This window comes from Typopeltis vanoorti, chromosome 3 (assembly GCF_054136105.1).
Source record: "Typopeltis vanoorti isolate ZY-2024b chromosome 3, IOZ_Tvanoo_1.0, whole genome shotgun sequence".
Taxonomy (NCBI): Eukaryota; Metazoa; Arthropoda; class Arachnida; order Uropygi; family Thelyphonidae; genus Typopeltis; species Typopeltis vanoorti.
In genome coordinates this window covers 19,376,126-19,392,370 of record NC_143551.1, presented here as the reverse complement: position 1 = coordinate 19,392,370, position 16,245 = coordinate 19,376,126, and the positions used below count along the sequence as shown (strand labels likewise).

General features: G+C 36.1%; 1 protein-coding gene across 1 annotated transcript in view; it reads left to right on the top strand.

Annotated features, from left to right (window-relative positions):
- LOC150107972 (eukaryotic elongation factor 2 kinase-like) overlaps positions 1 to 16,245 on the top strand; it is a 314,298-nt gene that overhangs the window by 211,453 nt on the left and 86,600 nt on the right. The window contains exon 7 of the mRNA XM_090415490.1: positions 1,198 to 1,458. Coding sequence (XP_090271616.1) covers positions 1,198 to 1,458 — 261 coding nt within the window. The remainder of the gene's footprint in view (positions 1 to 1,197; positions 1,459 to 16,245) is intronic.

Below are 16,245 nucleotides of genomic sequence, written 5' to 3'. Positions count from 1 at the left end.
CTAAATATGACAAAAGGAATTCTGATGTAATGTTGTACAAATTTACATGAACCACTTGATTAATACTATTACAAAAAAAAATTCTTAAAACACAGCAACAACCAATATGAAATGCTCTTCACAAGTTTATCACGAGTTTCCGCACAACATGTGATGCTGTTGTTACTATGCACCCAATTCATGAAATGAGCAGAAAACTTAATGCTCATTTCCTGAATTGTGCAAAATTCTACACATTCCACGAACTGTACAAGCACGTTATACAGTTCATGGATTGTGCGATTTCAATAATTTGCGTGTAACACGTGCTACCATTAGGTTACCTCCTCCTGACTTCGGCTGGCCTCTAGTCTTATGATGGCTCACCACCTGAATTCATCAGTTATGTCACGTTCTCACTCTAGAGATGAAATAGAAAACCATTCCAAAACGCCTGCTTTTGTGCATTGGTAACAAAGCTTTGATATGGCTGAACCTTGACCACTGTTCACAGATTTGGTCTGCTGGGGTATAAAAGGATAAAGAAGCTGTGGAAAGGATGCAAAGAACAAAGGTGATATTATGAAATATAGATTACAATGAGAGATTGAAGGTTTGTGGACTGCAGAACTTTGTAGACAGAAGAAAGAAGAGTGAGCTGATAGAGGTCTGTAAACTTCTGAAGGGCTGTTATTAGATATCGTCTGATGTAATTTTTCATTATGTAGAAGGCAGGATGAGAGCATAGGGGTATCCATAAAAGTTAGGTTTGTTGCAGTTATTAAAGTGGTAGGAGCTTGATTTTTCTTTCATGGAGCAGTGTGAAACAGTTGCCTGTTGAAATAGTGAGTACATTTGGCATCACTGAGTTTAAGAAAAGGTAACAGCCGGGCTGGAGGGATGGTAATGTGTTCTTTGTTCTTTCCAGATCAGAGACCTCCTCGTGTTCTCTATGGGTAATATATGGCCTCCTTTGATGAGTCCTAGACTCCATGGAGGTCTCTGATAATAATAAATATTTTTCTTTTGTTTTAATGTTTTGATTTTTTTTTCTTTAAGTATGTCAAGTTTAATTATATGTTTTCGTGATATTTAACTTTATCTTCCTGAAATAAATATTCATATATGTTTGATGTTTTCAGACATGATTGCTAAAATTAGGATTCGATTATAAATTAAAAATAGTATTCTACAAATTTTTATTTCAATTCTCTTTAGGCCTTCAGTCACTTCACCTTTGAAAGATCAGGTCATGAACTAATAGTTGTAGACATTCAAGGTGTAGGTGATTTATATACTGATCCCCAAATTCATACATCATCAGGTACTGGATATGGAGATGGTAATCTTGGAACAAGAGGAATGGCATTGTTCTTTCACTCTCATGTATGTAACAGGATTTGTGAAAGCCTAGGGCTATCTCAGTTTGATTTAGCACCTTCAGAACTAGAAGCCCAACAGAATGTTGCCTTTCTCCAAGTGAGTTAAAATTTTCAAACATGTTTAACTTTCTTCATTGATACACAGTGCCAATTTATTGATTCTAATTGTTATAACTAGACTAGATTACTCTGATTATACTTCAGCATTTTATTTACTATCAGCATGTTTCTCTCAAAGGAAAACTCACTAATATTCACATTTCAAGGAATGGGTGTTTTCTTTTATCTGAAAACACTAGTAAATGGTTGGTGATTACAGTATTTGTCTCTTGGCTTGTTTTTACCTAATGGAAAAACTGTTTTGCTATATTTGCTATATTTTTCTATATTAAGGATACTGACAGAAGAAAGTTGAAATACTTTGGACACATTGAAAAGATAGGGCTTCCCAAACAGTAATAGAAAGTAAAGTTCCTGGAAAAAGAGGAAGGAGTAGACCATCACTAAGTTGGATGGATGGTATGTCTAGAGTGACTGATCTCTCAGAATTGAAGACTCCAGAAAAGCATACAACAGGACCACCTAACAAGGACTGGTGTAGCACATCATCGGCAACTGAGTGACCATATAGCATCTGATGGGTGGGCATTTCCTGCCCAGTGAATATGTTGTAGTCAATGTTTGACACAGAAAAAGAAAATATTTTTATTTTGTTGATTCATACAAGTACAGTTTTTCTGTGAATATCTTATTCAGTTTTTTAATGTAGCTGGGCATAGTTGTCATCTTTCTCCCAGTATTTGGGAATCACAATGTTTTCTTTTTATGCAGCGCTTGCTTCGTTACATTTTTTTTTTCATTTAACTTCATGTGATTTACTCTTCTAACTCCGAAGACAGTCAAATATTGCTTCTTACAACATCCTTTGACCACTTCCCAAACTCTGTTGATTCTTCTGCTATGCTATTTATCATACTCGTACTAATTAGATGCTTCTTTATGCTACCTTCTCATTCTATCATGCCTTATATGACAGAATGAGAAGGTAGCATAATTATATGCTGTATGATCATTCTCTCCTGCCTTATATGCGTACTGAGGAAGAAGAAGAAGATATATGTTACCTTTATGTTCAAAGCTCTCACATTATTTGCCACCTCTCAAGTTAAAACTGCATGATCATTCTCTCCAGTGGGAAGCACAACAGCTTTTACATACATTTATATATTAGATATGATATTACTAGATCCAATATTTTGTCACCATCATTTCTTTCTTCACATACTGTTTAAGGTAGTATTCCTCAGTAACTCTATAAATTCTCTTGTTCTTGTCATGCATACTTTCTCCTTTCTGTGGTCTGTTCTCCCCAAAGTTGAAATCACCCATAAGCATAGTGCTTTATGGGGCACAACAGCTTTTACATACATTTATATATTAGATATGATATTACTAGATCCAATATTTTGTCACCATCATTTCTTTCTTCACATACTGTTTAAGGTAGTATTCCTCAGTAACTCTATAAATTCTCTTGCTCTTGTCATGCATACTTTCTCCTTTCTGTGGTCTGTTCTCCCCAAAGTTGAAATCACCCATAAGCATAGTGCTTTATGGGGGATTTCCTGCTTGTATCCATAAAGTGTAATTATCATTTACTCTTCATAAGTCTTCATCAGATGAGCCTGACCTATAGCTAGCAGCATTCAACGCTATGTGTTTTGTCCTGTTAATTTTTACATCATCACACTAAAGAACCTAAATACCCATCATATTCTGTTCCTATAAGGAAATCTGCTGTTAGCCAAGTCTCACCAATGCCAATAATTTTTGTTTCCATTTCATTTACTGATGCTAAAAATTTATTGCTTTTATCATCATTATGAAATTCCTGACATGCATATGCATAGTAACTAACCATCAGGCCTATTCAAGTAACTGTTAAAACGTGACTAGTTCAAGCAGCCTTAGTTGATTCTTCACTGAAATTCCTTACCAGACTACTACTACATTCACTGCTTTTCTTGTATGACAGGCTATCCCACCATTATCAGGATCATCCCTTCTCTCTCCCACAAACACACACACACACATTTTTTCTGTCATAATCTTGATCTCTTTGTAGTCCTTCTTTCATTGAACAAATATTTCTCCAGGCAACTAACATCAGATCCATTCTTCAAGTATAAATCCTTTCAACCATTAGAAATGCTTCACATATCAATATACTGCACTTCATTTCTCTTGCATATTATACAGTGAATCATTAACAGTTACATTCCTTATAGCAGTTTCACAATTTTGACTTATTTTGTTCTTCATTTTCACTTCATTCAGTAGATTTTTCTTTTCATCTCTCAGCTTTGTAGAGTGTTATTATTAACACTGATCTCCATGAAGTTAAAGAACTCTCATGCATAAAGATCATTGAACCTTGTTAAAAAAAAAGTCTTTCCAGATCATTAAACCTTGTTTAAACTCCTTCACAGTTTCCACACTCAACACACGTTCATGCAACATATTCCACTCACTGATCGCTCTCCATGCAATGAACCTGCTTCTAACTCCCATTTTCACATCCTCCTTCCAGGGATGGCCTCTTGTTCTACTCTTGTCTCCCACCACTCTTTGAAAAATCTCCTCCACAATCTGATAACAACCATCACCAACTTATATGTCTCAATCATATTGAGACTGCAACTTACATTCCCTCAACCTCTCCTCATATCTGACATTCCATAGACCTGACACTGACTTAGTAAACTTTCTCTAGATCCTCTCCAATATCCTCATCCCCCTGAAAACCAGGCAAGCAAATCTGTGCACAGATTTGCTTGCCTGGTTTTCAGGGGGGGATGAGGAAGTTAAACAATAATGGTCCCAAAACAGATCTCTTGGACACTCTGCTAGTGACCTTCTCCCTTTTTGGGATACCACTCCTCCATACACAACCTGCTGATACTTATCTGACAGTCAGTCAGCTATCCATCTCACTAGTCTGTTATCTAATCCCACTATTTCAATTTAGGTACCAGCTTGTCATGTGGCAGTCTGTCAAAAGCCTTTGATAGACTGCTCTTTTGCTCTTCATTTTGTGTTCAAAGCTTTCACATGATTTGCAATCTCCCAAGTTAAAACTGCATGATCAAGGTCATGTTTTAGCAATCTGCTTGAGTATTACAACAAGCAGATTGCTAAAACATGACATTCCCATAACAAATCCATGCTGACCATCATAATTATAGATTGCTGCTGTTATCAGTCTATTTCTGAATCCTAGTCCTCACCTACTTTTCTGACATCTTAACAACAACCCCAGATATACAAATTGGGCTACAGTTTGTAACCTGTCTTATCTGCCCCTCCCCTTTGTGAAGTGGAATGATTTTTCCCATTTTCCATTCCTTGGGACTGGCCCTTTTGCAAGATTTATGTTAAACAGGTGTGCCAAAGGTCTCAAATTCCCTAGAACATTCTCTCAAGACACATGGTGATATATTGTCAAGTCCTATTTCCTTGTTAACATCAAGTTTACTTAATTACTCATATACTTACTACTCATTCACCATAAGTCCCATCTCCACCATACCATCTACACTCCATTTTCACATAATGTTGCCTTCAGAAGGATGAAAGGATGAAATAGACTAATCCTAATAATTGAATACTTCATCTGTATTCTCTTCATTGGTTACCAATCTGCCAGTGTCATCATCCATCATCATCCTCCCATAGTCGTTTTTTCTTCTAGGATTTTTCTGAGCTTGATTTGCTAATTTCTTCTCATAGCAAACTTTTGCCATCTTTACCAACCAAGCAAGTGATCAATACTAACATTCATCTTATGTTGCCTCTGTGCCTTCTTCTTCTTCCAGGCTTCACTCTTAATCTCTTCATTCATCCATTTCACTCCTACCCTGTTTAGCCTTTGTACCTTTAGAATACACTCAGACATTGTTGATGTTAAATAGCTCTTGATCAATGCACACACAATATCTTTCTCCCTCTCACACAACGCTTCTTTCCATGCTATACTTCCATTTATCTCGTAAGCTTTTCATAATCACCAGCCTTGTAGTTCCACATAGATATATCCATTCTTTATAGAAGTTCTCAACCTGGGTGATCACTTCATGCCCATTCTCACCGACTGGGAGAGGATTAGGCATTCCATTCATAATCACTCCCTCTGATGATATAACCACTAAGACTATACAATGGATATTGTAGCCTTGCAAATGAACTTGACTAGATTTTGTGAATGGGCAAATAAATGAGGCTATGAGTTCACTGTAGCAAAGTGTAAGGTTTTAAAGTTTAGGAAGAAAATATTGGATGCAGAGTATAAGGTTGGTGGTAATATCTTAGAGGAGTTGGAGGAGATGAGGGCTATGGATGAGGTCAAAAATTTCAGGGACATTTTGCTATTTGCTAAAATTGTGAGGACAGCACAGCACATTATGAGAATAATGCAGAGAACACTGACATGTAGGAGTAAGAGTGTTATGATTCCATTGTGTAAGGCTTTGATCAGACAGCATATTGATTAGTGTGCATAGATTTGGTCACTAGGTTTTCAAAAGAATGGAGAGGTGTTGGAACAGGTTCAGAAACCATTGACTAAGGTGGTTTCTGTTCTCTGGAATGTAGAGTATGTGATTGATAGAATGCAAATTGCAGAATCTAGTGGATAGATAGAAGAATTGTGGGGGGCATGATTAAGACTTATGGGGGGGGGGGCATCCTGGAAAGTTCTGATAAACACCTAGAACAAAAATGATATTAAAGCAACTGATATAACCACAAGGAAGAACATACTAGTAGCAGAGTTTTGAAAGTAACTTATGTTCTTTCTTATGGTTATATCAGTTGCTTTAATATTTTTTCAGAACTTTCTAGACCCTGCTTGTATAAGTTGGTAAGGTTTATTACCAGATTTATGTGGATCAGAATTTTCATAGAATAGGTGGAGAAAGGGGGAGAACAAGATACCGTCCCTGGAATCTGTATAAGGAGGGTGTGAGCGAGAAGTTGAGAGTAGTTTTTTTTTGCATGGAGAGTTGTGGATGGTTGAAATGCATTGCCTGGAAGTATGGTGAGTATGGATGCAGTGAATGTATTCAAGTCATGAATCACCTCCCATGATGAGACATAGACTCCATGAAGATATAATAATATAAATCTGAATTATTACAGCCACCATATTTGAGCATTTCTTTTCGAATATTGTCTAATTCATCTGCATTTGAGGTTTTGATGGTTTTTTTTTTTTTTTACATCAAGTAATGATATGTAATCTCCTGACTATTCCTCTTGAATATTTTATACCCTGTTCTCTCACTTCTTTTCATTTTTTTTTTTATTTTTAGAGGTACCTGTGGCATAGTATAATTATTAAAAGAACACATAAGACCACAGTAATAACTATTTAATTAATAAGGTACAGATATTTCATACTAAGAACTAATAGTACTAGTATGAAATATCTGATTTATTAATTAAATAGTTATTACTGTGGTCTTATGTGTTCTTTTAATAATTCTTTTTATTTGGCAGTATTTTAGATTAATTATCTAAAATATCTTTCATTTTCATATTGCTTTTATCATTTCATATTTCTTTTACAGTGCTGTTTCCTTATTTGTAAGCTTATTTTTATTGACTCCAGAACATTTTGCATACATCCTGATAATTAACTTCTATATTCTTATAACTATCTTCCCATAACTTGTTTAACTATTTTTACACATTGGTTTGTTTCTTATGTCTTTTTTCTATATTTTCTCAGAGCATATGCTTGCTGGATCCACCATAGAGTTCTGATTTTTCTTATCCTTGAAGACAACTACTTCACCAGATGCTTTTCCAGCTGAATCAGGCAATGTTTTCTTCAAGCTGCCAGTAAGTCTCCAAAGTTTGGGTTTTTTTTTTCCACACTCATTTTTTCTTGAATAATATTTGTATCTATAGTTTGCCTCTGAAAACTGCTAGACTGATTCTTGTAAAATGTTCTTTCAGTTTGATTTTCAGTTTTATTATGCTCAGAACTAAATGGTGATCACTTCCTGTTTCAATCAAATTTTCTATATACTCTTGTGTCTTGAACCAGCATGAAGATATAGCAAACACAATTATTGCAAGCTTACCTGCTATGACAAACTTTAAAAATGTCCTGACAAAAGCACTATAAGCACAATGATATTCCAAAGGAAATTCACTATAACAAACTGTTCCTGTGCTCCCAAGTTGCTGTAGTGATAATTAGCTATACTATTGAAACTGTCTTTTAAAAACAGTTTTGGGATCATGAAATGCTCCCATGTCATATTTGAGTTGAATCAAGGTAAAAGCAAAAGTTATGTCAAGCCATTCTGTTGAGTTTCATAGTGTCATTGTACTAGATTGTCTGGCCAAATATTGCAGCATGTTGGTTTACGTGTTTTCTGTAATGGTTTCTGTTCACTAAATGTCACTTCTTTGATTATTTTGCAACATTCTCCATCATTCATGGAAATGCTTCAAACTTCCAAATTGATATTGGTTAATTTTGAAGTTTTCATTTTGTTGCAAAAAATTAATTCACTACCATGCCAAAGTGATTTTTGGTTTAATCCCTTGTCAGAAATCATGGAAAATACTTTGTGGACACTTGTTTCATCCCCGGCTTTTTGGTTAATATGGCTTACTTGAAATTTCAGCCTCTTCAGGTATTTTGTGGATGGTCATTCTTCTTTCATTTCTTACCAAATTATGCACTTTTTCCACTTATTTTTCATTTCTGACAGTTGTAGGAGCAGAATTATTGTTTCTTGTATGACTTCTTCTAACAGAACCAAATGTTATGTTAATTTTTTTTGTTTAATTTATTATTATTACTATATTTTTTGAATAATGGTTTAACACATGTAAGAAAAAACTGAATATAATTTTGCTCAATACATTATGAGATTCTTTTATGGAGAAGACAGAAAAACTCGTAACAACATTTAAATTCTAAATACAAGAACAAGTCATACAGCATGTGTATAATATCATGTGTCTCAGTTGCTGCTGTCAAAGACTGCTTTACCTATAGACCTTTAGATTACAATCATACCAGATCTCAGATAAAAAAAAAATTTAAAAGTCTGCACAAAAAGCTTTCTTCCTGGCCTCTTGAATCACAAAATGCATGAACCCAATTCCCTCCCTCCCCTTAAGTCCTACAGTGGATGCTACAGATTAACCGATGCTATAAATTAACAAAACAGCTAGCAAGCTCTCAAATCCCCCCCCCCCCTTGATCATACTACTTCCTATATAAAACACTCTATCCATTTTAAAACTTCTATCGAGAATTTAAAGTTAATAATAATAATACAGATATTTTGGTTAACTTTGATATCACGTCACTGTTCGCCAACATTTCCCTTAAATGACACCTTATCACTTCTTATAAAGAAAGTTTTCCTCCTGATAATTACTGATCTGTTTTCCTTTGCTATCCATTCTGGATATTTTTCTTGGAGGCACAGAATTTATGAACAGATAGAGTACAGATACCCATTATGAGTTCTACCCCCCCCCCCTGCCAGTTTTTTTATGGAACATTTTGAAAAACAAGCTCTTGAATCAGCCTTCTCAAATTTCCTATCTAGTCAAGTTATGGGAATACATTCACAAACATCCCCCCCCCTCCCCTTCCTCAACAATATGGTATCATTAAAACACTAACCCAGTGGTTCCCAAACTTTTTTGATTCTCGCCGCCCTTGCTGAATCCAGGATTTCCCAGGACGCCCATGTCAAATTCAAACAAGTACACTTTGCGAAATAGCGAATTATTTTTTTTTTTAATTAAAGGGTTAGGTTAAAATAAATAAAACACATATTAAAGATCACAAAAAAAAATAATTGAACAAATTCAACTAATTAACATTAGTGGATGAGTGGATCACTGCACATTTTCTCAAATCTAGGAATCAAAGTGGACACAGCTACCATCATTTTCTTCTTCACATAGATTTTTTGCCTGATACTTAGTTATTATCACAGCGACCACCGAAAATCCAGCTTCGGACAAATAAGAAGTCGCAAATGGAATTAAAATTCTCTCAGCTTTCTCACTCAGAAGGGGATATTCATCTTTTACTGATATCCAAAATTCAGTTAATTCCATGCTGCTAAATTGTTTTCAATTTGTTTTCAACGTATTATCACAAGACAACTCAATAAGATTCTCTTCTTCTGCAGCAGTAAATTCGGATGGAGCACTGGCATTAAATAGATCTTGAATCCATGCAAATTTATTGATATTATTATCATCATCATCATCAAATTCCTGACAAGTACCCTCAAGGGGTGTACAGGATATGATAGTACTACATGAACAATTTACATCATTACTAACTTCCTATCTACAATTTTCCTCCAAATCAGTCTGTTACTTGTCAATACTCCAACATTATCAGATCTTATATTTCTATCGTCTAAGGCACTTTGTACCGTATCAATCCACCTATATCATGGTCTTCCTCTGGGTCGTTTTCCTGCCAAGCAGAGAACGCTTGTTTTGCTAATCTTTTCTCGCCCATTCTGTTTAAGTGACCATACCACCTAAACAGAATGGGTGAAAAAAAACGCATTCCTGGATGTTGCCAATGTCAAGTTCTTTCCTAATATCCTCGTTTTTAATATGATATTGCCATTGATGCCATCTGTTCACGCCTATAATGTTTCTCAGGACTGTCATATCTGTGGTCTCTAGTCTTTGGTCAAGTGTTTTACTTCTGACCCAGCTCTCAGATCCATAAGTTAAAACTGATTTGAACACTGTCTTGTATACAGCTAATTTAGTGTTCCGACTAATTTCTCTCTTATTCCATATGAATTTATTCAGTCGACTTCCTACCATACCAGCTTTGTTGATTCTGTTGTCTATTTCCATATTTAACACGTTCGCTGCCACACTACTTCAGCATTGTTTGTTCCCGTACGGCAAGCAATTTCACTTCTTCAGGGTCAGTATGGGTAATCTCGTTGCCTGCGTTAATTGACATACGAGTATACTCGTAGTTGGCTTGTGTGGACCATATGCCATCTACGAGTATACACAGTTTTGCTGCTAGCTCCACACACCAAGCATTTTCACTTGTTCGAGATCAGCAAGTATACTCGTAGCTGGCTTGTGGGGCTGATATACCAACTACGAGTATACTTGTAGTTGGCAGCAAACGTGTTAATTTACCATCTTCACTAAAAATCGTGCCTAAGTAGCTGAAATGTTTTACTTGTTCCACAGGTTCTCTGTTCACAACACAGTTGACATTTTCAATGATTCTGCCTATTTTCATTGTCTTTGTCTTTTTATTGCTGACCTTCATACCATATCTATTACAACAGTTATTCAATTTAGTCATGGAATCTTACAAACTTGTAGCTGACTTGTTTAGAAGTATAACATTGTTCGCATAAAGCAAAGAGCTGACATTAACATCTCCAATTCTGATATCATTTTTAATACCACTTTCCTTCATAATGTGATCCATATAGATAATGAATAACAGAGGGATAATGTACATCCTTGTCTCACACCAGATTTAACATTAAACCATCTTCCTGTACTTCTTTCAATTCTAACTGCTGACTTACAACTCAAATAAAGACTAAGTATTGCTTGATGTAATGCCCCATTGACACCATTGCATATGATGTCTTGGCACTTTGTCATGTGCCTTTTCCAGATCGACAAAACTTAAATACACATCTTTGTTATATGTCCATGCTTTCTCAACTATTTGTCGTAAAGTGAAGATCTGATCCTGACTGCGTCTATTTGGCCTGAATCCAGCTTGTTCTTCATCAAGTATACTTGCATAAATCTTGCCAGGAACACTCAGTAGGGAAATACCTCTGTAATTCTCACATTCAGTTTTATTTCCCTTTTTATATATGGGTACTATGAGAGCTCTACTCCAATCATCAGGAATTCGTCCCTCTGTCCATGCCTTTTGAGCTATGCAGCGCAGCGACTGTAAGACTTTTATACCAGCATACTTCAGCATTTTTGGTCGAATATCATCTACTCCTGCTGCCTTTCCACATTTCAATCCTTTGGCTTTTACTACTTCAAGTATGGATATGTATTCCAGACTGTATGTCTGTTGAGTGTTTTTTACCACTGTGCTACCACTGCTTGTTTCATTTAGCTATTTTTCGAAGTAATTACTCCATACTTCAAGGATAACTTTTTCTCCCGTTTTTCATGTCATCTTTATCATCTCTAACTCCTTTTACAGCACTCTTTCCTCCATTTCTAAGCTTCTTCAACAACCTCCAGAATATTTTGCCAGCTTCTTGATATTTATTTTCTATGTTCTTGCCAAAGTACTCCCATGACTTTTGTTTAGCTATTTTTAATCAGTGTTTAGCTGTCTTACATTTGTCTCTGTATTCTCTAAGAGCACAAGCTGACTTATTTGCCAAGAACTTTTGATATGTTTTCTTCTTTTCCTTCACAGCCTCTTTAACTTCCTGTGTCCACAATGGAGTTCTGATTTTTCTATCCTTGCAGATAACCTCACCACATGCCTCTCTGGTTGAAACAATCGGGGTTTTCTTCAAGGCTTGCCACTGTATCTCCAAGGTTTGGTTCCTGTTCTCAAACGCTTTCATTTTTTCTTGAATCATGTTTGTGTATTTTAGTCTGCAGTTCACATCTGAGAGCTGCTCAACTTTTATTTGCTTTAAAACTTTCTTACATGTTATTGTTTTCAATATGAAATTCAGTTTTATCCTGCTCAAGACTAAATAGTAATCATTTCCAATTTCAAATCCTCTGTATACTCTGGTGTCCTGCACCATTAAGAAAACATCACTATCAATGAGACTTTTCTTATTCCTTGCCTCTTCTCTCCATGTGAATTTGTGCACATTTTTATGTTGGAACATGGTGTTAGCAATAACCAGTCTATGTCCTGAGCAGAAATCCAACAGGTATTTGCCATTATTATTAGCTTTGCTCTTTTCTCCAAATTTTCCCAAAATATTTTTGTATGTCTGACAATCATTTCCTACTCTGCTATTTAGATCCCCAACAAGGACCAACTTTTCCGTTTTAATTGTGTCAGTTGCTTTTTCTAAAGCCTCATAAAATTCTTTCACTTCTACCTTAGTAGAATCTTCTGTGGGACCATAGGCACAAGTAAGTCTCATTGTCCAGTTCCCTATTCTCATATTTGCCCACATTACTCTACCTGAGACTGACTGCCATTCAAGAAGATTAGCCTCATATTTAGTGTTGAATACTATGGCTACTCCTTCTTTTCCCTGATTGTTATTGCCTGAATATAACATTTTGTATTTATTGCTCAGAAAGATCTCGCCAGTTTTTGTCTTTTTTGTTTCAGTCACCCCTATTATGTCAATCTGGTATTATCTAATTCCTCAGCTAGCTCCATTTCTTTGCCATTCAGGCTTCTTATGTTGATAGTACCATTCTTTAACTCTTTTGATGTTGAGTTGGAGTGTGTTTTCAGATTTGTTCCAGTTGCTCACTTTTCGCTGTTCATTGGTTCCCTGGCAAAAACAAGCGGCCTTGTTTAACCGGACGACATCCCAGCCGGCATGAAATTTTGTCATGTTGTTTCATCATTTTGTATTTTGGTTTAAGCCAATAAGAATTCAATTTGGTTGGCTAAATCCCAAATTTCCAGCCCATCCTCGTTGGTTCAGTATCCAGGTAGATACCCAACAGGGTGCACCACGAGTAGGTGAGGATTGGACATTAGGTCAGAAGTTCTGGTCTGTTCTCCGTATTCCTTTAAAGGCTGTGGTTCTAAAGGTGTGGCTTTAAAGGAAAAGTGTGGTAAGGAATTTTTAAAGTTGTTTGCTTTCCTTCTGTCCAGAATTCTGATGGAATTTGGTCTATCCCTTGTGCTTAGTCAGGTTTCATTTGCTTTAGAGCATTCTCCACTTCCGATGGAAGGATCATTAAGGCATCATGTCTTCAGTTGGTGTCGGGCTTTGTTATTAAGTAGTTATTGCTGTCATTCTTAAAGATTTCTTGGTAGTGTTTCATCCATATTTATTTTATTGCATGATTTCCTGTTTCCTCTCCCTGATGGTTGATCGTTGTTAGAGGTAGTGGTGAAAAAGTTTTTTGTAATTTCTTTAATTGTGTTATCTAATGTTTTTGAGTTATGATATTTATATGCGTCATTGCATTTTTTTGCTTTTTTTGTTTAGCCAGTTTTCTTTAGCCTGTCTACAGAGTTTATCAATTTCGTTTTTGAGCTGTTTGTATTTCTTCTTGTTTTCATCTGAGGTATGTCTGTTTATTTTTGTTTTTAGTTTTCTTTTTTCTTCACATATTTCTGATTCAGATGTTATCTATTTATTATTGGATCTCTTATAAATTATGCATTGGGTGGTCCTATATTACTGACTTTGGCTGATTATTTTTGGAGCATTTAGAGATTTGGTTTTCTAATACTGTTTCTCCTCGACCTCACATTTGGCTACATTTTGTGGATGACATATTTGGAATCTGGTCTTGCTCTGAACAGAACTACTTCAGTTTCTAGATAAAATTAACTCCTATATACTCACATCAAGGTCACTATCAAACATGAATTTAACAACAATCTTCCCTCTTTGGATACTTGAATACATCTTTACTCTAAGTTTCTGTTTACACGAAGCCATCCTTTACAGGCAGATATATCCATGCCTCTTCACCCCATCCTTTCCTAAAAATAGGTATTATCAAAAGCCTTGTACACTGGGCACACACAATTTGTTTTTCTGAGTCCTTTCTATTAGAAGAATAAATAAAATAAAATTTACTCTATTACTAATGGATTACTTAATGGATATAGCGTGGTATGCCACAGAGTTCTGTTCTTGAACTGCTTTTGTTTAATTGGTACATTAACTAATGTAGGAAAGGATCTGAGAGGAACTGTTCAGTTGTTTGCCGATGATGCAAAGTTGGGTAGAGCAGTAGTTAATACAGATGATTTGGATAGCCTACAGTCTGGGCAATGGAGAATGGATGGCAGTTTAATGTGGCAAAGTTTCAGTTATGCATTTTGGGGTGAAAAGATTACCAGCTGTATACCACATTGGTGGTATACAGCTGGTAATATAACTTTACTCCAGGAAATTGACAAAGCCAGAGTTTGGGAGTGTGTGTTAGTGAATAGGGAGTTAAAGTTTAGGGGACACATAGCAAATAGTGGCTACAGTAACTCATCAGATTACGTGGTTACTGAAGAATACTTTGGCGAGTAGAGACAGCAGGTTATTGTTCCTCTTTATCAAGCCTTGATAAGACCCTATCTTGACTACTGCATGTAGATCTGGGTGCAGGGTTTCTTGGCGATGAGGTGGAGAAAATCTAGAGGCGAATGACCCAGATGGTAGCAGGTCTATGGAATGAACCTTACGAGAACAGGTTGAAGATCTGTGGATTACAGAAACTGGTTGATAGGCAGAAAAGGGGTGATATGATTGAGACATAGATATTACTGAGGGGTTTTTACAAGATTAATTCAGAGGAAATTTTTCAAACAGATGTGTTGGTGGGAGAACTATTGCACAAATGTTGAATAGTTCTTGACAATGTTATGGAAACTGAGTAAGAGTGTAGTTAGCAGGGATGTTACTAGGTTTTTTGCTTGGAGAATAATGAATGAATGGAATAGGTTGCCAGAGTCTGTTGTGGGTGCCATGACTGTGAATGAGTTCAAAGCAAAGTATGATAGATATTGCGCAACTGTTGAATAGTTCTTGACAATATTTAGTGCCTCTCTCGATGAGTCTAAGGACTCATTGGAGTTGCCCATAATAATAATAACTGTACTAAAAAAAATGATTTCTCTTGAAAATGTTCAAGAGAAATCAAAGAGCAGTACTTGAGGTAGAAAAAGCCATCAAAAACTTGAATTGTGGAAAGACACCTATAGTATGTGATATTCAATGTAGGGTATGGTGATGGCATTTCTAAACTCTTTCTGAAGAGAAGACCGGGGAATGGTGGGGCGGACTGATTATTTTTTTTAATACTGTGATCGCTGTAGCCATTGAAGAGAGGAAAGTGTTGTGTATGTGGTTAAGCTCAGTTGTAAGGGCAGTTCCACTGGAACAAAGATTGTGGGCTCTCTTGGTTAGAGTTTTAATAATGCCATATTGTTGAGAGGAGTGGTGGTGGTGGAAGAGTTTGTGAATGTATCTGCCTGTGTGCGTAAGTTTTCTATATACAGTGAAGGAAAGTGTACCGTTAGGAAGTCGTGTAACTAAGGTATCTAGGAAGAATAAACAATTGTTCTTTTCCTTTTCCATCGTAAACTGGATTCTTGGATGTAGGCTGTTAGGTGACTGAGGAAGGAGTCTAATGTGTCTAGGCCATGAGGCCAAATAGAGAACACATCATCTACATATCTTAGCCAGATAGAAGGTTTGGGAGGGGCTGAGTCTATGGCTCATTTTTCAAAATCTTCCATATAAAAATTGGCAAGGGGGGGGTGAGATGGGGGAAACCCATGGTGGTTCCCTCTATCTGCTTGTAGATTTTGTCTTTCAAGAAAAATAACTAGAATTGATGGCAAAGGAAAAGAGATCTAAGATGTCAGAAGGAAAAACGTTTTCTAAGAGTGTTAAGGTATCAATTAAGGGAATATTGGTAAACAATGAGGAGATGTCAAAGCTTACCAATATGGCTGTGTTATTTAAGGTTAGATTTTCTATTACGGTTTTAAAATGGGTAGAGTTTTATATAGGAAGTGGAAAGTCCGGTGAGGGAGGTCAGAGAGTTGGCCAGCTGTTTTGACAGTTTGTAGCGAGGTGCGTCAGTGGCATCTACTATAGATCTTAGTGGGGAATTGGGTTTGTGGATTTTTGGTAAA